The sequence below is a fragment of the Papio anubis genome, chromosome 15 (assembly GCF_008728515.1).
Source record: "Papio anubis isolate 15944 chromosome 15, Panubis1.0, whole genome shotgun sequence".
In the NCBI taxonomy this organism is placed as follows: domain Eukaryota; kingdom Metazoa; phylum Chordata; class Mammalia; order Primates; family Cercopithecidae; genus Papio; species Papio anubis.
This window is the reverse complement of record NC_044990.1, coordinates 3197843-3221087: the sequence shown is the minus strand read 5'-3', so window position 1 is coordinate 3221087 and position 23245 is coordinate 3197843. Positions and strand designations below refer to the sequence as shown.

At 40.0% G+C, this 23245-nt stretch overlaps 1 protein-coding gene and 1 long non-coding RNA gene across 6 annotated transcripts in view; one reads left to right on the top strand and one right to left on the bottom strand.

Annotated features, from left to right (window-relative positions):
• Window positions 1-3693: 3693 nt before the first annotated feature.
• The window catches only part of SGCG (sarcoglycan gamma), a 98942-nt gene continuing 79390 nt past the window's right edge, over window positions 3694-23245 (bottom strand). For 4 of the 5 annotated variants that reach the window (XM_031655757.1, XM_031655759.1, XM_031655760.1 and 1 more), the window contains 3 exons: window positions 18191-18263; window positions 9068-9191; window positions 3694-4482 (listed from right to left, as the gene is read on the bottom strand). In XM_031655757.1, the coding sequence (XP_031511617.1) occupies window positions 4309-4482; window positions 9068-9191; window positions 18191-18263 (371 nt within the window). In that variant the 3' untranslated portion in view covers window positions 3694-4308. Of the gene's footprint in view, window positions 4483-8236; window positions 8416-9067; window positions 9192-18190; window positions 18264-23245 lie in introns of those variants that run through there. The other variant, XM_031655761.1, reaches the window with a different exon arrangement.
• On the top strand, window positions 9114-23215 carry LOC116270543. The gene is made up of 3 exons (XR_004178616.1): window positions 9114-9196; window positions 20776-20816; window positions 22653-23215. It is a non-coding gene; the product is annotated as an uncharacterized LOC116270543 (long non-coding RNA).

The window sequence follows — 23245 nt, the reverse complement described above, 5'->3', positions numbered from 1 at the left end:
TCGTAATGGGTATTTCCTGGGAAATAGTTCATTGGAAATCAAACTTAACATCTTAATATTGAATTTTGATGTGTGTCTAGGTGTGTGTTTATTGGAAATATTAGGAAAATATTTTCCTGTATATTTTCATGCTGGAATTATAGATTTCTTTTTTAGGATTAATAGAATATAAAGTGCTTATTATATACTAGGTTTAGGTCCTCATTGATTTAGTTGAGTTTATGTCACCTTTTTAGGGAATCAGATTAGTTGACATATATGGTATATACGTGTTTGGAAACAGATACATTAAATATTTTTTTCCTCTAGGTAGAACTGAATTGGTATTTCCCTTGCCTCAGGGACAGCTGCATGTCTGGGACTAATTCACACTTTATTACTGACAGATATGAGTTCTTCATCTTTGTAGTTGAGGTACAAGTCTTCAGAGTTAGGCGGATGAGGGCTAAGAGCGCTCTCTGTTCTGGAGCTACCTGAATTGTGCGTCTTCAGCTTTATGTAAAGTACTTGCTATTCCGAAGCTCCAATTCAGCACTTAGATTTTATTGCTTTTGAATATTAAAATTTACACAGAAAGCCTCATTTGGCCTTGATGATAGTTGATCTAGTTGGAGTTTTGTGTTTTTCCAGGCAAAAGAAACCCCAAAAAACAAAAAACCTGATAATTTGATTTTAGAAAATTAATACAATTATATATAACTTTTTAATGAAGCACTCCCACCAGGGTCAGGCTGTACCTGTAATCAAATGCATTGGTGTATTTCTGCAATGAAGCCTATGAGGGTTCACGCTAAATTGAATACACAGACCTGATAAATAGCCTTATGTAATTTGAGTCAACTTTTGCCACCAATAGTTTACAGCAGACTTATTTGAAAATTTTCACTTTTTGAAGCGTTTTAGATACTGAAATTGAGGATAAGGAATTTTGGACCTGACTGTTTTCTTATTTTGCGCTTCCCCCACCCTTTTCCATGGTTTGCTTCTTTTAAAAAGACAAAGGAAGCTGTGTGCTGTCTGTCGTGGATCGGCTGCTCCTGAGTAGCATGCAGTCCAGGAAAGGGATGGAGCAGCAGCTTGCACTCGTGAGCAGGGTCTCTGCTGCAGAGGCTCCAGGGACAGGGCGTCCCCGGCAGGATGGCCCAGTGGTTCATAGTCTCCGTGAGGACACGAGTGAAAAGCACCATACAGTTAGTTAACGGAGCAGGCAGTGCCGAGAGCCCAAACATGATTTGGGTAAAATCTGAAAATAGTATTTAACAGAATGAAGAGCAGTTGTTCACAGGTCTGATTTTGGGATGAGTGGGATGTACTTGTTTCATTAGTGCCAGATGACATTTTTGGTAGTTTAAATGTTTTGTAGATCTCAAGGATGACATTTATAGCGCTGGTAGAAAATAGCATATAGAAGCATATTTGAAGTGGAATTTACTATGTGAAGAAGACTGCTAAAGCCAAGTAAGAGGCGATGTTTCAAAGGAATGAAAGAAGGGGACACAAAGCTACAGAAGCAGACACAATCTGAAAACCATCGTGCACAAAATTCTGCCCTTTCAGAAGAGCTCCTACCCTCATTCCCTGTTTCCCATAGGAGCACGGACTTAACTTGTTGGATGACCTGGTGGGGGTTGGCGGGGGGAACCCAAGACACATGGCTTGACTCTTTTAATATGAATTTGGCTGCTTTCAGAGAAGGCATCTGTCCATCCTCCTCATGTAGTGATTATAGAAGTTGGGAGACTCTAGTGCTGCCTGTGACCAGAGTGGTTTGTATTTTATTCAGCTGTGAAGTTATTAGGAAGTCCATTTTGCTGCAAACCAGCTATCTTTATTATTATTTTTTATTTATTTTTTTGAGACAGATTTTCACTCCATTGCCCAGGCTAGAGTGCAGTGGCACAATCTCAGCTCATTGCAACCTCCACCTCCCGGGTTCAAGTGAATCTCCTGCCTCGGCCTCCTGAGTAGCTGGGAAAACAGGTGTGTGCCACCAAACCCAGGTAATTTTTTGTATTTTTAGTAGAGGCGGGCTTTCACCGTGTTAGCCAGGATGGTCTGGATCTGCTGAGCTCGTGATCCACCCGCCCCGGCCTCCCAAAGTGCTGGGATTACAGGTGTGAGCCACCGCGCCAGGACCACTATCTTTATTATTAAAGCATAATAGTAGATTTTGATCTTCATCTTTTTGACTGTATGTACTTCTCAGTTCATAAATTGGGAAAGAAATGAGTGCTATTTTTAGATCCCTAATGTAGCAACACTCAATAGTCTATAATCACGTAGTATAATAGCAGTATCAGTCTATATACCCTGTGATATATGTTTATAATCATGACCATATGCCTTCAGTGAAAATTTAAATTACATGATGTGTTTAAGAAGACAGATTTATATAATGCATTCTAGAATACAGCTCATCTAAAAGCTTTGATTCTAATGAAGGATAAATTCCTTACTGTGGAGAATGCATTTATTCATAACAACTTCTTTCAACATTATTCCATATAGCTAAGGATCAAAAAAATAGAATTTAAACCTTTTATTCAAAAGGTTCTGTTCTCCACACTTTCTACTTGACTATTTTTATTTATCTCACTTTATCATCTAAGCACAAATTTTTGGACATACGCTATGAGAACCAAGCTAGTTTATAAATGATTAGTGGTTCCGTGTTTTATCAGCTGGGCTTGAAGGCATATTTCGCACAAACGGAACAAAATACCAGGAACCATTTACTTTGACAATAGGAATGTCACAGTAAGAAAGCAATTTTTACTCAGGACTCAACCAAATGGAAAAAGGTAAATACCAATTTGTAAGTAAAAACACCCAACTGCCTGTGAAGTGTGAGGAGCATTACACCGAGTTGAGTTTGCTCTTAACTGCTTGGAAAGCACTGTATTTTTATTTTGCAGTTTCAAGTGTTTATACATTCTGGCCATTTAAACATCAGGGAGTTGTTATAAGCAGGCTATGCTGTTAAATGAACATCTTACTAAGCATTAGGAATAAAGAGTTCACTTTTGTACTTTCTCTTGATTCTGAGACTATGGAAAATGAATTTGAACTTGTATTTATAGTTATTAATATGTCATAACATTAGAAAGTGGTAGTGCTGTTGGTCTCCCTACACCTGTTTGGAGATTCTTCTTATCATAAGTAAAACAAAAACAAATCCCACCACGTTTTGTGATAGAAGTTTGTGATAGAAGGCATTTTACAGAGTGAGCGGATGGCCTACACAAAACGCACCTGTCTTCAGAGGTTCAGTGTGTCCTGTTTGATTTCTATAGCAACTTATAGAGCCAATTGGCACTAAGCATTTTCACAAGCTCTGAGTGTCTTGCTTCTATGAAGTTACATCCAGACTTTTGTCTATCGTGTGGAGGCAAGTACCACAGACTAGCCCTTTGATCTTGGTAGAGACAAAAACTCTTTGGGCTTCAGTTTCATTGTTTGTCAGATAAGTTCTGTACAATGATCACATAGACGGGTATTTCGGACACAGCACGTGAAACTTTTTCAAAGTGAAAAGAGCTATGCAAATTGAGGGTTATATTTTGGTTTAATTTCAGTAGTTACCATGTGATCTTGTGACTTGTTCTACCTGAGCCTTTGCCACCAGTAACTTGGGGAAAAATAATACCTACCTCAAAGATTTGTGAGCATTAAAAAAGTAAGACACCCTTAAACTGTGAAATCTGAAAAATGAGGTTGATTTTTATTGTTTATTGACTATATACAGAAAGTTTAATTTTGTGTGATTTATTCCTTTGACTACATTTTGAAAACCAGATCAACCTCAAATACCCTTCAAAACTTGAAATTTTTCTTGTGAAACCTGATATACTTGCATTGAACTGAAGGGAGGATGTGAAGTTTGAATGCTGTGAAGGAAATGCTGTATAGAACTTTGGGGCATTTTAGTATTGAGCAAGGCTACTCTCAACAGGATGTTAGATAGCCACAGTGGAGCGTCATACGTTAACTCCACACCGAGTGTGTGCCCACAGGGACAAGATGGGGGAGGCGAGGCAGAATTCACAATTGTTCTGGTGAAAATTAATCCAGTGGAAAAACACATTGCTTTTCCATTTCTTCAACTTTTGTGTCTCACATCCACGTGCATTTGGAGATCATGTAGTTTTGTCCAAACACTTTTTCACTGGCACATTTTTTTTCCTGAGTTCCTCTGGAAGCGTTTACTTCCCATCCACGCTTCCTCGGTCTTTCACGATGTGCAGCTGTTCCCTGGGTGTGAGGATCTGGGGCCGGCACTGCACAGCTCACCGAGAGGACGCAGGCAGCTCAGAGGCAGATGCGGCTGTGCTCCTGGCACGTGGTGCCCACGCCGGCCACAGACAGGTACAGCTTCCCATCTGGACACACACAGATTTCGTAGAGGCTCTGTGAGCTGCCAGAGGGACCCCACGTTCCCTGCGCCAGTTTGGGTAAGCACACGGTTTCAGCATCGAGCACAAGCTGGTTGGAAGAAGACGAGAGACGAGGTGTTAAGGAAGGGCCACCCTGGTCAGCAACAAATCCTCATTCTCACAAGGTTTCCAATTAGTTTCTTCTCCTCATGGAAAACGAAATAGGCACCTGACTTTATGTGAGTCATTTCGTAATTATCCGATTCTTTTAAAGCCTAGTTCTACTTTACATGCAGGCTGGAACGTCACAATTCCTTCCACACTGGAGGGAGGCACTTCTCCTTTTTGTCACTGTTTGAGTCCAGCTTAGAAATGTGACCCCATTGTGAAAACGTGTTTCACCTTTACAGTTTGTTTTTGTTTCAGTAAACTGGGTTGCTTTTCAGTTTTGTGACGCTACACTTCTAAAAACGCTTTTCAAAATCGTTTGTCAAACATATTAGAATTCTGCCGCTTCACGTTTATCTTGTGACTCACTTTGACTTTACATAAATCCTCTCCTCCCCATTAGGATAAAGTACAATCCATCGAAATAGATTCATCTTAATAATTTCTACCCATGAATAATGAAATTTATCCTGATTTTGTTCCTGATTTTGTTTTCCTATGAGAGGCAATTAAATTCATCCTATTAGCTGGCAACCATTTCCCTAACTTTTAAATGTTATTTGAAATGGCACGGCCTCCTGTTAGATGCCGAAAACCTGCAGACACACAGACTCAGCCAATTAAAATGAAATGAAAACGACTGGATTTTCTGGCCATATGATAAACTGAAATGCAAACAAAGAGCCGAAGATTGAGGCTCGGAAATCTTTTTGATAAAGAAATAAAAATTGTCACATCCAGCAGCCAAATGTCGCCCACTCCAGGGCACTCACTTGTTATAAGGAATTAAAGGGAATGTGGGTAGGAATAATTCTGTCTTTGCCAACAGGAGAGCTCCTTCCTTTACTTTGTGTGGCTCTTATCCTTGCCTTCCAGTCGATTAACAACCTGCTGTCGGCTGCACGCATTCCCCGGTGTGGACCTGCCCGGTGAGGCTTGATCACACGACCCCACAGCCTCGCAGGCAGCTCTGCGCCCTGCGTGGTCTGGTGCAGTCAGGGTCAAAGAAGTCAAATAGGTGTCAATATGCTTTTCAAGTAGAATCTCTTTAGTTATTACCCAGTGCCTCAGGTTCTTTGGGCGCTTGCTTTTCACTAACACACTTTCAACTTGTTGGCTTCTCCTGTCCCCTTTCTTGTGGTTAATTGGTCAATTTTTTTTCTAGTTGTCATTTTTGACCCTACTCTTCCAGCAAACTCCAGCCGCTGGAATAGTCCACACACTGCCAAGCATCTTTTTTTTTTTTTTTGCCTTTATGGGATTATGTTTGGTGAGAGGTTGGAATCTCTCTCATCCCTTTGAAGTAGCTCCTCATAATAAGGAAGACCCACTCGAGTTATGGGTCTGGCTGTGTGCTGCTTGTAAAAATGACTCCTACTTCATGTCAATAAGTAATATCATTTCAAAATTAAGGTAAGTTTACATTTGTGAACGTAATACTTTTTTTTTTTTTTTGAGATGGAGTCTTGCTCTGTCGCCCAGGCTGGAGTGCAGTGGTGTGATCTCGGCTCACTGCAAGCTCCGCCTCCCGGGTTCACACCATCCTCCTGCCTCAGCCTCCCGAGTAGCTGGGACTATAAGCGCCCGCCACCACGCCCGGCTGATTTTGTTTTTTTGTATTTTTAGTAGAGACGGGGTTTCACCGTGTTAGCCAGGATGGTCTTGATCTCCTGACCTCGTGATCTGCCTGCCTCGGCCTCCCAAAGTTCTGGGATTACAGGCGTGAACCACCACACCAGGCCGGTAATACATTTTTAAGTGTGTAGTGACATTATGATTTCATAATGAAATTCCAACATTCTTGATTTTTATTTCTGCATTTATCTGCTCCTGACATCATAACTTCATAGGTTATGACTTGCAGTGGCTTCCCCTGAAGAACTGTGTTCCACTAGCAGGCTGTTATCTGATGGGTCCTGCCCACACACTCTACATATCCACCTACACCTTTACTACACCTTCCTACTAATATCACAGTAATGTAGTTTCAAAATGTTGGCACCCATATTCCTAAGTAGTGCCTCAAAACCCTATGACATAATTGAGCAAATATTATGTCCCTATTTGAGGAGACAGGCCCAGAGAGGGCCGGGTAAGATTCCCGAATTCAAACAGGTAATGAGGGAATTTGATCTAACACTAGGACTGAGGCTTCCTGCCAGCTGAATCCTCTGTCTGCTGCACCACATTTCATGTGTAGGGGGGGTCTGTGCATTGCCACAGGTGCGATGATAGGGCCAGAGCTGGGGAGGAGCTTGGAAACCCATGTGCCCTCTCACTGTACTAAGAGCGTCCATGGACATTTATCCCAGCACATTCACCCGGTGTATGGAGATGCACCTGACTGCAATAACTCAGGCACTCCCTGAGAATGACTCTAGGACCCAAGAAGAATGTGTGTTCAGAGTTCTGAGCTAAGGAGTCTGGGAGTGGCCAACCCAGAGATTCAGTCCACATCTGTGAAGGACATCGGAGCGCCTGGCCCATCCCTTGGAACACAGGCCATATGGAGGATTGAGGCCCTTTGTTTTGGGTTAAATGGAAGTTGTTGCTAAGTGAAAATGCTGTATAACCTGCATGCTTTTTACAAATGGGAGCAGTTTTCCAGTCCAGCTCGCCACTACTGGACTGCCCTGTCGGTAAGTCCTCCGTAAACCCTACGTCCTGTTCCATGGCTGTGGGTCTCTTCCTTGGCGTTTTGGACATGGTGCTGGCATGACAGCCAGGCAAGGGTGGCATGAATGAACGCAACCCACGGCACTCACTGCACTCGCTGCACTCACTGTTGGTAAGACACAGCTATGTACAAGACAATCCAGGCAGCAGAGGCTTATTGTGAGCACATTCGTACGTACGAAAATATCTGGGCTTAGGCCAAGAAGATGAGATCAGTTGTTCGTACAAATCTATAAATACGGCATCATACAATTGGAATGAGCTTATAAACCAAATCCTTGATTTTCTTCTAGACCATTTAGGAACATCCCTAACATGTCTGAGTTTCTGGTTGACTGAAATCGAGCTTTTTCCTTTTTTTTTTTTTTCTAACAAACAGGGTTCCAATATCAGTAGTGAGCAGTGTGTGCTCTAAGCCTCGTTGTGACTTTGGCTTGTGTCCGTGAGGTTTTAGTAGCTCCTCCCCTGCTGTCTGCTGTTTCGCTTTCCTTGGTTTTAGTTTTGATTTTAGTTATCTGCTGTCAACCTGAGTCTGGATAACATTAAATGGAAAATTCCAGAAATAATTTGTACATTTTAAATGGCACACATTTCTGACTAGCGTGATGGAATCTCGAGCCGTTCAGCCCAGGACACGAATCATCCCTGTGCCCAGCATCTCCAGCTGTCTACGCTCCCAGCCTGTGAGTCACTGAGCAGCCATCTCCGTCGTGAGATCCGCTGTTAAGTTACTGCGGTGCTTGTGTTCAAGTCGCCGTTAATTTTACTTAATAATGTCTCCAAAGCACGAGAGCGGTGATGCTGGCATATTGTTATAATCACTTCATTTTACTGTGAGTTATTATTGTTCTTAATCTCTCACTGAGCCTTATTTATAAGTTAACCTTTAGCATAGGTATGTATACACAGGAAAACAAATAGTGTTCACAGGGTTCAGTACTCTCTGTGGTTTTAGGCCTCCACTAGGGGTCTTGGAACATGTCCCCTGTCAATAAAGGGAGACAACTGTATTTCTAGACTTGAAGTCCCAGGTTTTATCTTTATTGTAGTTGACTTTGAAAAAACAGTTATTTTTCATCTTTCATTTTCGTTTAAACTGGAAATGCAGCTTAAGCGCAGCACTCTGGGCAGTGGAAGGTGACAGTGGTTGTTGGTGGGTGACTCCTAGTGACAAGCCATCCCCAGAGAAGCCGGATCCCTAGGAAATGGCAAAATGGACATTCTCTGTAAACCGTGAATGTCTGTAGTGGTTTTTTTTTTTTTCCAACTTGAAAATAACAAGTCATGGGCCACGCACGGTGGCTCATGCCTGTAATCCCAGCACTTTGGGAGGCTGAGGTGGGCAGATCACGAGGTCAGGAGATCGAGACCATCCTGGCTAACCTGGTGAAACCCCGTCTCTACTAAAAATACAAAAAATTAGTCGGGCGTGGTGGCGGCGCCTGTGGTCCCAGCTACTCGGGAGGCTGAGGCAGGATAATGGCATGAACCCGGGAGGTGGAGCTTGCAGTGAGCCGAGATCCCGCCACTGCACTCCAGCCTGGGCGACAGAGCGAGACTCCGTCTCAAAAAAAAAAAAAAAAAAAAAAGAAAAGAAAATAACAAGCCACTAAGTCATTTGATAGCAAAAATGCCAGTCAAAGAAACCTGTCCGGATCTAATACAGAATAATTTTAGACTTTCTTGGCCCTTCTTTCAATGCTAAATTGTCTTTTGCTTTCCTTGTACATTTGCTACTCTATGACCTTCATGTTTTCCTGCAAACTACTAGAAATTTAATACAGCTTTCCAGACACGATACTCAGGAATATCATCGGGACATACAGTAGGAGGCTGATCTGCGAACTCACCATTCCGTCACTACTATGAAAAAGAATATCCATTTGAGAGAGCGCCTTGATTTTCCCAGCGTGAGCTTGAAGATGCACACCCCTTGGGGCGTCCATGCTTAGTCTCCGAGTGGGGGATTCTAACCTGAGGTGAGGAAAAGAAGCAAAAAAAAAAAAAAAAGAAAAGAAAACAGAAAAAAGTATCAAAAGCCACTCCAGCACTCCCTCAACTTAGCATGGAAAAGATAACTAGTAAGATACATAAGTCTTCAAGTCATTCTCAAATGGTAACATACTGTGCATTATTCGTTGATAAATCCAGAAATAATGTGAAGTAAGAAATAAACTTTCTATCAATGAAAGCCTATGAGATTAGTATCCTCTAAAAGCCGATAAAAACATGAGGCAGTCCTAATCCCATGCAGCAGTTTCCAATGGCGTAGTTAAGTACTCTGGCATACTATTTCAGAAGAAAATGCCATTTATGAAGAACTACACAAAATTATTTTTGCTATGTCGCCCAGGCTAGAGTGCAGTGGCTCTTCACAGTTGTGATCATGGTGCATTGCAGCCTCAAATTCCTGGGCTCAAGAGGTCCTCCTGCCTCGGCCTCTCAAGTAGCTGTGGTAGGCTTGTTTTTTTAGTTAAAATGCCAATTTATTTAGGAAAAAAAGATAGATGTAAGGACAACACATGCATTTTCCACATGTTCATGAGACAGAATATAAGTTTGGTCTTTTTTAGAAAGATTACAGGGCAAATGGAAAGATTTCTTTTGGAAAAATTACTGAACTGACAGAACTGAAAGGAGGGAAGTTGGCCTCAGCTGGCTTTGGTTTTGTACAGTTTATCAGACTCTCCTTGTGGTTAAGCCAAATACAGAAAGAGAACCAAAAATATAAGAGCCAGAGGAATTCTCTTACTTGCCTCTGCCTGGAAAAGGCTGCATTTCCACCAGATGGCATAATGTGATCATTTGAAACACTTTTCAGCTGCTCAGTGCCCAAGTTTGAAATGCTGATTTCAAGGAAACGCTTAAAAGGGCAGTAAGAAGCAGAACAAACAGAAAAAGATACGTAATTCGGAAATCCTACCCAGTGTAGGCTAGGGTTTCATGGGAGGAGAGGGGCAGGGAGCAGAGAGAAAGGGAAGTGGCTTAAGACAGAAGTACGCCGATAATGAATCTGCACTTAAATTGACTGAACATTTATTTGACAGACTTTTTACATCTGATGACTTGCTCCCTTGAATTGGCAAGTTGTTGTTGTTGTTTTTTTTTTTTTTTTTTTAATCACTGTTTGTTATAGAAGGCAAAGTTTCATTTTCTGAGCATGTGGAGTTTGACCTGCCACACATTGTGAAGACTTACCTTGAGTATGAGAAAATGCTTAGAGATATTTATGGAATTTATTGGTCAAGTCAGGCTGGGGAACACTTTGGTACAGCTCCATGTGCATGGTGTGGCTGCCGGCCCAGTTTGCTTTTTTTTCTTTTCTTTTCTTTTTTTTTTTTTTTCTGAGATGGAGTCTTGCTCTGTCACCCAGGCTAGAGTACAGTGGTGCAGTCTCAGCTCACTGCATCCTCTACCTCCTGGCTTCAGGTGACTCTCCTGCCTCAGTCTCCCAAGTACCTAGGATTACAGGCACCCACCACCGTGTCTGGCTAATTTTTGTATTTTTAGTAGAGAGGGGATTTCACCATGTTGGCCAGGCTGGTCTCGATCTCCTGACCTCGTGATCCACCCGCCTCGGCCTCCCAAAGTGCTGGGATTACAGGCGTGAGCCACCATGCACGGCCGACTGATTTCATCTTGATAGTCTGGGTCAATCACCCCGACCAACACTGTAACTCCCTTCTTAGCCTGTTGACTTAAAAGTAGGAGGAGCCCAAAGTGTCCAGGTGGCAATCTTAACTTTCAATTTAATGGAATCATTGTTGTGTCTCCTGGTGGCAGCATTCCTCCCTCTGGAACTAAGACCTCTAGGCCAGCAGAACGTAATGTCACATGAACAGGAAGCAAAAATTTTGCTAGTGGATCACTGGGGTAATGGCAAGTGGTGCCACTTCCACTTCCACTTCCACCCCTTAATTCCTGGATCCGAGAATCCTGGCTATGGGAAAAACAGTACCACATACTGAACACTGATTCAGAGTATACACAGCCTTCTGGAGAACGCTGCCCCAGCCCTGCAAAGTATTGTCACCTAGTTGGCATTGTAATTGTGACTTTAAAAGGTCATTCCATTGTTCTATCAATCCAGCTGCATCAGGATGATGAGGAACATGGTAAAACCAGTGAACTCCATGAGCACGAGTCCACTGCCGCACTTCTTTAGCCATAAAGGGAGGGCCTTGGTCAGAGGCAATGTTGTGTGGAATACCACGATGGTGGATAAGGCACTCCATAAGTCCACAGATGGTGGTCTTGACAGAAACACTGCATGCAGGATAGGCAAACCCCTATCCAGACTAACTGTCTATTCCAGTGAGGACAAACCTCTGCCCTTTCCATGATGGAAGAGTTCCAGTATAATCCAACTGCCACCAGGTAGCTGGCTGATCACCCCAAGGATGGTGGCATGTCAAGGGCTCAGTGTTGATCTCTGCTGCTGGCAAATTGGGCACTCAGCAGTGGCTGTAGCCAGAACAGCCTTGGTGAGTGGAAATCCATGTTGCTGATCCAATGCATAACCTCAATCCCTGCCACCACGGCCACTTTGTTCATGGGCCCACTGGACAATGACAATGATCATGCAAAAATCAATAATAATCACTTTGAAAATGTAATAGAATAAAGAACTCATTCTCAATAGAAACAAAAACTATCAACACCCTGGTAATGAATTCTAATAATTATGGACCAAACCTAAATGGAGAATATCATAAAACATGAAATGGCATAAAAAAGGCTGTGTGAATAGAGAGAGATACCATATTTATGGACAACAGAATTCATTATTATAAAGGCATGAATTCAATGTAATTCCAACAAAAAAACCAAGAGAGTTTTTCATAAAACCTGAAAAACTGATTTTAAAATTTACATGAAAAATAGGCCAGGCACAGTAGTTCACACCTGCAATCCCAGCACTCTGGGAGGCTGAGTGAATCACTTGAGGTCAGGAGTTTGAAACTAGCTTGGCCAACGTGATGAAACCCCATCTCTACAAAAATTAGCCGGACATGGTGGCATGCACCTGCAATTCCAGCTACTCAGGATGCTAAGGTGGGAGAATCACTTGAACCCAGGAGGCGGAGGCTGCAGTGAGCTGAGATCATGCCATTGCACTCCAGCCTGGGTGACAGGGTGAGACTCTGTCTCAAAACAATGAAAAAAAATTACATGAAAAACAAATGTCTAAAAACAGTCAATACAACTCTGAAGAAGACATGATGGGGACACTTGCCCTAGCAGGTACCAGATACATTGTACAGCTCTTAGGGAGATACTGGTTTAAGAAGAAAAAAGCCAGAACAATGGACAAGAATAGGGCATCCATTAAAAGTAGCTTTATATATGACAAAAATAGCATTACAGATAAACAAGGAATAGATTGACTTTTGAAACAACTGGGTATCCCCACTCAGAAAACAAAGGAAAATTATTCGTCTACTTCACATTCACATGAAAAATAACTTCTTGTCTGATTAGAGACCTGAACACAAAAACAAAAATGTTTTTGAAAGAACTCACTCCCTCCTTAGTGCCCAAGCAGTGGTTTCTAAAACACCCAAGTTCCTGAAAGTGTATTTTCATAGAATGCTGCAAGGATAAGTTAACTTTCATACTGGCCAAGTACTCTCCAGAGAAGGATCAGTGTCTATAAATTCATGATTCACGAGTGAAGCATTCATGATCTTCAGCAATCCACTTCTTGTTAGACCTGACCACCATCTAGTTGTAATGTTGACATTTATAGAGATCCGTCTGTGGGTTTTTATTTTTATTTTCTCACTTCTATACTGAATGTTTTTGCACATAAAAACTTGTGTTTTGGTTTACTAATGAACTGTGCAAAGATACCATCTATATGTAGTCGTATTTACACAATAAATGCCTGCATTTTAATAGTTAATGTATTGACGATATTCTTTATGATTTATGACAATGATGAGCTTTGAAATTCAAGTATTTCACTTGAATTCATGGAATCCATGCTTTTAAATGCAGATATAGTGTGATACATTGATATTAACATGGTTGCCCTATATTTCTTCTTCCATGCATCTGTACTGACTTCTAATATTTTCCTTTGAATTGGATCACCTTTCATTAGAACCTTGAAAAAAAACCATACAGTTCTGTAGAAACTATCTCCTAAAAAAATGCATAATAGGGCATAGTTCTAAGTACTGCCCACAGTCAATGCTGACACCATCCCACAGTAATCCAAATTACTGCTGGGATTTCATTATTTCTGAAAAGTGTGCTTCTGTCTTGAAAAAAGATGACTTTTTTAACTCATGAAAAATATAAAATAATCTTCTAAGCTCATCAAGACTGTACTTCACAGAAAAAAACTAATAATTTCTGAGGTCTAGAAGGGAATGGAGTGTCACTGCAATGAACAGAAATTTGTGAAAGATTATGTTGCATTATAGAGTAATGTCACTCAGATAAGATGGCTACAATTAAACATCTATGACATATCCAATTCAGTCTTTCAGGGGAGCCTCAGACTTAATTACTGCAGAAGTCAGTGAACTATAAAAGTTCAGTTCGTCCTTAAGACCTCTGTTTTAGTAACTTTGTTTAGTATTTTGCATCTTACTTGTTCATCTTAAAAGGAATTAGAAGTTTCTGTTTGTTAAGAAAAAATATTAAGTCTTAAAAAGTTCCTTTTAGCTAAAAGAAAATTAGAACGAATATATTTGTAAGTGGTTCTTGAAAAGGGCAACCTATACATTTACATTTGGAGAATGACTTTTCACATAACGTACTTCACATTCTGGATTTAATGGAGCTTTTATAGCTCAGGAGCCCAAGATGTCATCAGTGAATTCTTGTATGAGCACTGACTGCGCTCTTCTGTTATTGAACGAAACTTTCAATCCTCAAACTGTTTTCAGTGGTTGAATTGATGATATGTACTTTTTTTTTACATTTTGTAGTTTTTTCATTTTTCTTGGAATTGCTAGAATTAAGGAAAATAAGCCACACCATAAGTTGTCAGTTACCGGAAGGAATAAATTGTTTTCATTGTTCAAGTTAAGAAGACTTAAGATACTAACTTGTGATGAATAAAATATACATACTTGGAACCAAGGATGTGATTGCGCAAACAGTGTTAGATCACTTCAGTGCTTCACTTGTATTTGTAGACACTGATTTTTATCAATGAGTGGTATAAAACCATGAAAACAACAGGAATTTTAAAATTCCAATGAGACTACTTTCAGACCACTTACTATACAAATACAGTTGAATACTTAGATTAAGTGAATAATTTCCTAGGGAAGTACAGTCGGCCAAAATCAACTACCATTAAAGGTAGAAAGCTTAAACACAATTTTTTATAAAAGACGAAATAAACTATTAATATTAAAATACTGTCTTTCAAATTTTCATCAGGCCCATATGGTTCCAGGGAAAATTCTATCAAACCTTCAGAGACCAGAACATCCCAATACTCCACAAATTATTCCAGAACATTGAAAATGAGGAAAAACTTCCTAATTCTTGAACCAAGAGTAACAGGGTTACTTAAACTTTTTAATCATAGCATAGCCAGGCACAGTGGCTGACACCTGTAATCCCAGCACTTTGGGAGGTGAGGTGGGAGGATCACTTGAGGCCAGGAGTTCAAGACCAGATTGGCCAACACAGCAAGACCCTGTCTCAAAATAGTATGATAATAATAATAATTATTGTAGTGCATTCCTGTAGTCCTATCTGGAGGCTGAGGTAAGAGAATCGCTTGAAACCTGCAGCTGGAGGCTGCAGTGAGCTGAGATCCTGTTCCTGCACTTCAGCCTAGGCAGACAGCAGAGCAAGACCAAAAAGAAATGCAGACTAATATGAGTTATGTGTATAATACTTCATGGCCAAAGTAGGATTTATTCCCAGAATGCAAGATTGGTTCAGTATTAGAAAATCCATTAATGTAATACTCCATATTAGTATATCTAAGAGACATAGATGACTATCTCTGTAATTACTAAAGACCCTCTTACTAAATTCAATACCTATTCAACACAAACTAGAAATTGATATGTGCTTTCTTTATAAAATACACATTCACATCATTTTGCTTAATGGAGAAATACCAGAGGCATTTCCACTTTGACTGGAAAAAGACAGGGATGCTTACTATCTCCATTTCTTTCTCACACTGTATTGAGGACATCAGGAAATCCAATTAGCCAAGAGAAATGGATTAGATGTTACACTTGCAAAATAAGGTGTAAAACTACATCTATTTGCAAATGATCTGATGGTATACCTGGAAAATCCCAGTGAATCAGTCATCAAATGGATGTGAACAATACAAGGTTTAGTGAGGTTTAGTAAGGAAATAAAATTAGCACACAGGAATCAATAGCCTTCATATCTAAAACAATAACAGGGAATAATGATGACATGATAAACCTCCTTTATAATAGCAACGAATAGACGTGGAAAACATATATGAAGAAAACTTTTCAATGCTCCCGAGAGGTGTAGAAGTAGCTTTGAACCAACGGAAAGACAGCCCTGTTCTTGGGTAGATCACTCAACACAGTCATTTGTCAGTTTTCCCTAAGATAATTTATAAACTTAATATAATCCTAATAAAAAATAAGTTTTCTGGAAGTAGACAATACTCAAGTTCATATGCAAAAATACATAAGCAAGAATAGGCAGACTAATATTCAAAGATATACAAAGTTTGTGTGTGAGCACGTGCATGCATGTGTGCACAACTAGTCCTACTAGACATTAAAATATCTTCTCTGTAATCCCAGCACTTTGGCAGGCCGAGGCAGGTGGATCACCTGAGGCCAGGAGATCGAGACCAGCCTGGCCAACATGGTGAAACCCGGTCTCTATCCAAAAAAAAAAAAAAAAAAAAAATTAGCCATTCGTGGTGGCAGGCTCCTGTAATCCCAGTTACTTAGGAGGCTGAGGCAGGAGCATCTCTTGAACCTGGGAGGCAGAGGCTGCAGTGAGCTGAGAATATACCACTGCACTCCAGCCTGGACAACAGAGCAAGACTCCATCTCAAAAAAAAAAAAAAAAAAAAAAGAAGCCTGTTTAGTTAACAAAGTCAGTACTGACTCATGAATGGAGAAACTGGTGCAATAGACTAACAAGTGCAGGAACAGCCCCAAGTCTACAGAGACATTTAGTGGTAAAGGTTGTATTTCAAATCATAGGGGAAAAGTAGAGTTTTAAATAAACAATCTAGTTGGTAGCATGTCTGGTTGGCCAATTGGAAAAGATAAAATTAGAATCAGACCTCACACCTTATACATCATACCTCACACAATAATAAACTCTGAGTGGATCAGAGGTCTAATCGTAAAAGATAAAACCATGCAATAAACATATTAAATTCAAACTTAAAATCCAGATACAATAAAAAAGATTAATAAACATGAGCATGTAAGCATTAAAAAGTCTGCACAGCATAAAGTACAATAAATCAAAAGCCAACTGAAGCTGGGAAAAATTATTTAAAACATATATTACGGATGAAGGGCTAATATCCCCAATATTTAAAGAAGTCTTAAAAATTGAGAGGAAAAATATTTTTTTAAAAAGTAGAAAAAGATAAATAATTCACAGAAAGGAATATAAAAATGGCCTTTAAACATATGAAAAGTTGCTCCACCTCACTCATATTAAGAGAAATGTAAACCATTTTGAGATATAATTTCTAATCTATCAGATTGGCAAAATTTAAAATATCTTAAAACACATTGTGTTGGCAGCTATGGGGAAAGGAAAATAGGTTTTATCGTATCAATGCTAGTGTGCAAACTGGCACACCCCAATGGAGGGGGAAGTCACTGGAAGGGAATTTGGCATTATCTGAGTAAACAATATAGGCATTTATGTTTTTCACCCACGGATTCCTCTTCCAGGAATTTATCATGAAGCTGTATCTCCAACAATATGAAAATATACCTGCACAAGCGAACTGTAAATAAATCAGGTGCTTACATATAGGGGAGCAGTTGAAAAACCTCTGATACGTGCACACCTGGGAAGCTGTATGCGATTTCTGGGACTGTTTCCCGGCACATGCCCTCTTCTCTGGTCCGCTGCCCCACAGACTCCCCACTCTCGGATCTCTTTCTCCTCCACTCCCAGAGATGCCCATGCACTGACTGGATTCCCCCTCCCTGTGCCCTGATTCTGAACATGCCTGTGGGCAGAGAGCTCGGGCAAGTGTAGGGCTCACCTCATTAGTTTCTATCTTGTTTTGCACTTCCTGTTATCCAGTGTCTGAAAGTGGTTGTTTCATATATTTGTCAAGTGTTCTGGTTACCAGAGAGGGCGCATCCAGTCCCAGTGACTTCATCCGGGCAGAAGAGGACTGTTGCCAGACTGCCCTGCTGCAAACTTGCAGGGGTTCCCCTTCCCAGATCCTTCTTAACAATCTCCTTCTCCCACTTCATAAGGAAAGACATGCTCATTCATTCTGAATCGATTGTGATGTATTACCCTGGGGTAGAAATATTTCCAGAGGGGATGGTGTGGGACGAGTCGGTGAGGATATGGCAGTCACTCGTGTCTGGGTGGCAGGGTAGGGGAGAAGGTCCCGCCGGTCACAGCCCAGACTATGAAGGGCTGGGAGTGCCCAGTGGAGCTCTTAGGATTTTCCTATGGCTGATGTGATGTGGGAGCAAAGAAGCATTTAAACCAGCTTGCATTTAGCAAACTCATTTTGATACCAGTGTGAGAGGCAGATTGGAGAGGAGGAAGGAGGAGGGAGGAGGAGGCTGTGAAGAGGCACCAAGTGTGGAGTCAGTGGGACTTTTTGACCTCCTTTGGATTTTAATAAATACTATCTAGTTATAAGCAGAAAGTCTTGAAAATAAAGGCAACGGATGAAATAAGAAACAGTCAGGTCGTAGTCACTGCTGACATATTATTCCAGCACATACCCCCTTGTTTTCTACAGGAGAGGTTGTTAATATTTGAAGAAAAATTCTTACCTAAGGTCTTGAAATGGGTCGGCTCTGACAAGGGGCGTCTCCACTGAATGTTCGAAAAGAGCCCCTTCAGGCCCTAAACAGAAAACAAAGATGTATCAGGAGCAGAAGTAAAACAAGTGGCACCGGACAAAATAAACATTTAGCCTAGATATTAAAGAACATATGGATTTTGTTCTTTGTTGCAGAATTTTTGCAGATGTTTGAGTTACGGGTGGAAAAATAGGCCCAACTGCTTCGCTACTTTTCTGAGGCTATCACAATTTCATTATGTTCCCATAAACAAAGTATGTTTTTCAAAGCAATTACAAATTAGCAGGCTTATTTTAAAACTAGAAAGCAATATTAGTCTTCAAATCAAAAAAGAAAAAAAAGTCCTTCTGAAAGTTGCATACATCCGTATATTTTAAGTAATACTAATTTAACTAATTCTCTAGATTTTATGTGTAAAAATTGTATCTTGTGTTACTTGTTTCTAAGGCACTCAGGATATTTACAGAAAAATTACAAGCTTTAAATATTTAAAATGAACCTTCTAATCCCTAGGAATCAGTATGTTCCCAGCTGTTTCATGAGTCTGAGAACCTAATTATATGCAAGGCCTTGTGTCAGCTGGGGTGCAGAAAAACACAGGTGAAAGTGACATGCTCTCTGATGTATCCTAACTTGATTAATAATCAGACCCCTACAATGCAGGTAATATTTTCCCATTGTACCCATGAGGAAGCTGAGGAAGAGAAAGGTTAATTAACTTGCCTAGGGTTCCACAGGTGAGAAGTGGCAAGGCTGTAATTTGAATTCAGAGCCCACACGTTTAATCTATATGCTATAGGGGTTTTCATACATAAATAACAATATGTGATAGAAAGTAATGTGCCAGTAGCAAATTGCAACAAAATCATCTGGAGAGTCATCAACGGGGAAGAATTACTTTAAGGCATCAGGGACGACTATATAAGAAAGTGAAGTGGGTCTGAACCTTAAAATAAATAAACCTTTATGAACATATGGAGATTGCGAGCAAGAATTTCAAAAGGAGCAGCAGTCCAGGGGCAGGAAAATGTGCTGAGTGTCCAGGAATAAACAAATAATCCAATTCACTGGAAGCAACGAATTCTACATGGAATACAAACGTGTATCTTTCACATCATATTTAAATCTATATCCTCTTGAATTTCATGGGCATATTCACAGATATAAACAGCACCACGCACTACATTGCGTATACATGCTCATCATGACTTCCCCAGGTTGCTCATGCCTATCTTGGGCCCTGCCCTGCCTAGGGTCCCACCCCTGGCTCAGGCCCTAGCCTTGGCTTAAGAGGCTGTGGCTGCCGCTTGCAAAGCGTTTTTCTCTCCCTTGTGATTCCACAGGAACCTCAGGATTCATCCTCACGCTGTGAACTTCCCTCTTTAGGAAATACAGAGGGTCCCCGACTTGCCATGACTTTGTAGCAGGCAAGCCACTGCAAGTTGAGGAGCTTCTATAATGAAACAACTAAAATATTTATTTTTAAATCAACTCTTGTACTAGTTTCAATATTGGACACTGAAGAAAAATTGCCTGGGTAAAGGTTTCCCAGCCTCTGTGTTGAGAAATCCTCATCCTGGGCAAAACATCTTTTGAGCAGCCCTTACTAATTTAAAAAAAAATTTTTTTTTTTTAAGACGGAGTCTCACTCTGTCACCCAGGCTGAAGTGCAGTGGCACGGTCTCCGCTCACTGCAATCTCCGCCTCCCAGGCTCAAGCAATTCTCCTGCCTCAGACTCCTGAGTAGCTGGGACGATGCGTGTCCACCACCACACCCGGCTAATATTTTGTATTTTTAAGAGAGACAGGGTTTCACCATGCTGGCCAGTCTGGTCTCAAACACCTGACCTCCAGTGATCTGTCCGCCTCAGCCTTCCTAAAGTTCTGGGATTATAGGCGTGAGCCACCGCGCCTGGCCAGTCCTACAGTTCACAGTACCTTCACATTTTCTCCAGAGTATTACTGGCTATATTAGCTTTGTTATTATAATTACTACTTCCTTAGTAATTTTATTTAAATATGAAGATACGATAAAAATCTACACTGGAAAAAAGCCCTTATCCAAGAAATAATAGCTCGTGGCACAAAAGCAAAACAGACTTAAATCAGAACAAAGCGAAATTTTAAAATTACAAACGGATTTAGTAGGATGATTTACATAAAAACTATAATCAACTGAAATAAAGGAACACACATAAGTGAAGGTTAATGTTTCATGAAAATTATAATTTATGTAAATTCTACTCAGATGAGAAATAGATCCTCATACATGCTGTAACAAGTCACATTTTCTTAAAATACCACTTAAGCAAACCTAAATGATAATGGAGATCATTATGTAAAGTTAGGCTATACCAAGCACTGGCGTTTCCACAATAAATGGTGCAGTCAAATTTTAGAGCACAATATCTGGTTTGTTGATGTATTGACAACATTTCCTGCTTGGCATACAGAGGAAAATAATTTAACATAGTAATCTGTATAATAATATGTATTCATTTTATTCTTTTCTTTCCTCCTTGCTTCTTCTGATTTGCAAAATAATACACCTCAAGTCAATTCTCAAGAAGACAAGCAGAGCTATGCTTAGTTTTATGTAAGTATATTTACTGTGGTTTATGTAGCATTGTTTGAAACCCAAGTAATGCTTTGTTATCACGAACCTAGAATGAGCTTTATGAATCATCAAAAAATAATGATTTCTTTCCATAACTAAGATATAAACAAAAGGAATGTGGGCATAAATTTTTATGTAATTATTTTCTCCATTTTTATATAAACAAGATGATATTACGAATGAGAAAAAAGTCAACACATTTTACTTTCTATAACACATACCCTTGTAAAACAAAACTAAAGACTGCAATCTATTCCACTTTCATGGGCAATTTTTATTTGAGCACAGTGTTGGGTCAAAATAAATATAGAGATAAATCTCTAAATGATTTTTGGGGGAATCACAGAACTGCAATTTGGGGCATATCTCCAAAGAACAAAGAAAAAGTTGGGAGTTTTATTAGAAAGAGAAACGTGGGCGGGTGCAGTGGCTCACGCCAGTAATCCCAGCACTTTGGGAGGCCAAGGCGGGCAGATCACTTGAGGCCAGGAGTTTGAAACCAGCCTGGCCAACATGATCAAAGCCCATCTCTACTAAAAATACAAAAATTAGCCAGGTGTGGTGGCGCACTCCTGTAATCCCAGCTATTCGGGAGGTTGAGGCATGAGAATCATTTGAACCTGGGAGGCGTAGGTTGCGGTGAGCCAAGATCGTACCATTGCACTCTAGCCTGGGCAAGAAAGTGAGACTCCATCTCAAAAAAAAAAAAAAAAAAAAAAAAGGAAAGAAATGTTATATATTGTTTTGAAAGAAGGCTCATTGGCACTAGAGAAGCTTCTGGGAGCTGGGAAGCTCTGATTGGTGAGTGAGGGCAGCAGGTAGAACACTTGTTGGTGTCACGGCAGGTCGTTTCAGCATTTACTAGGTAACACTGGTCTTAGGGTGATAGCAGGCCATTTCAGCGGCTGGGCTTGAGGACAATTCAGTTCTTGAAAAAGGTGCTACATGCCCTGAGTGCTTTCCCCCGCAGCCCCTCGATTTGCTTGGGTATGACAACATGACCCAATTCATATAATCAACTTTCACAGTAGCTTCAATTCTCTTTCCCAATAGCTGAATTTATTCAAAGACTTTCAGTGGCACTATTTTACAGGGCAGTAAAACTCGGTAATTAGTTTTTAAATGCGTGCCAATTACTTACCTTCTAATGTAACTATAATTAGTGATATTATATTGACATATGATTATGGTAATGTACTTATAGGGAGAGAGAAAATCTATAAACTGATATGTATTATCTTTAAATAAGAGCAGCAGTTTCTCTACATTGAAATGATAAATGCCCAAATTATATGCTCTTGATTATATCATTAGTATTCAGCCTCAAAGTTAAATACTCCTCGGAACCTATTTGCATATAATACAATGAATTTTCCTAAATGGTTTCATAAAATGATTCTCAGGAAATGGTTGTTGATCTTCAATTTAATTGCATTTTCTTTACGTTTGCATTCATTTAAATATTCACAACCAAGATGATATAAGAAATATAATTGGTGTAATACCTCTTCTTTGTGGAAAATAAAACATTATTTGAAGTCCTATAATCTAAAATTTTAGACAGGAAAAAAGTTCTACTATAAAATATCATTATATAAATCACGCATTAAAATGACCCTGTATAATATGCATTATTTATATAGGAAAGTACAAATAAAAAGGAAAATAAAGGAAAGCCTAGTCTAATAATGTTAACTTTTTTATTTTTAGAATATGTCATTGAGATTAGACATGGACGTGTCATTGAGATTAGACATGTCTGTTTCTACTGTGAAGCAGTAGCACTCAACATCATTCTTCCCTTCTGGATTCTAGAGCATTGTATGATGAATGATGCTCACATGAAGATCCGTAGTAAGACTGTGGTGCAAGATGGACTGAGATGGTCATGAAGGCAGTTGGAAAGTTCACGGTACAGAGCCCAGCAATCATGACACTCTTGGACAGAGCTCAGCAACTGAATGGCAAATTACTCTAAGTTGCTACATTCTTTGCAACATACTGTTGTTTCTAGGTTCCTTCAGTTATAGAAATACATAGAATTCAATATTAATACTTCTGTTCAAACAGTAATACATTATGTGTCTCAGTATGCATTCATTTTTGTATCAACACTGATAACTATTTGTTAAGATTTATTCTACGCATTCATCGAGCATTTATGGACTGATATGGGCTTTTCAAGTGATGTCAAAAATATTCCATTTCTCTTCTTCAGGCAAACTTCCGCTTAATGTCCCCACATAATGCCTCTACTGCCTCCCATCCTATTCACTTTGTAATCACTTCAACCTGCCTTTTGCTTTTATTACTCCAGTGAAAAATGCTCTCCTTAAGATTGCAATGACTTCCATAATAATAAATCCAGTGACAATTTCTGTCATCTCTCCTGGGTCCAAATTCTGAGA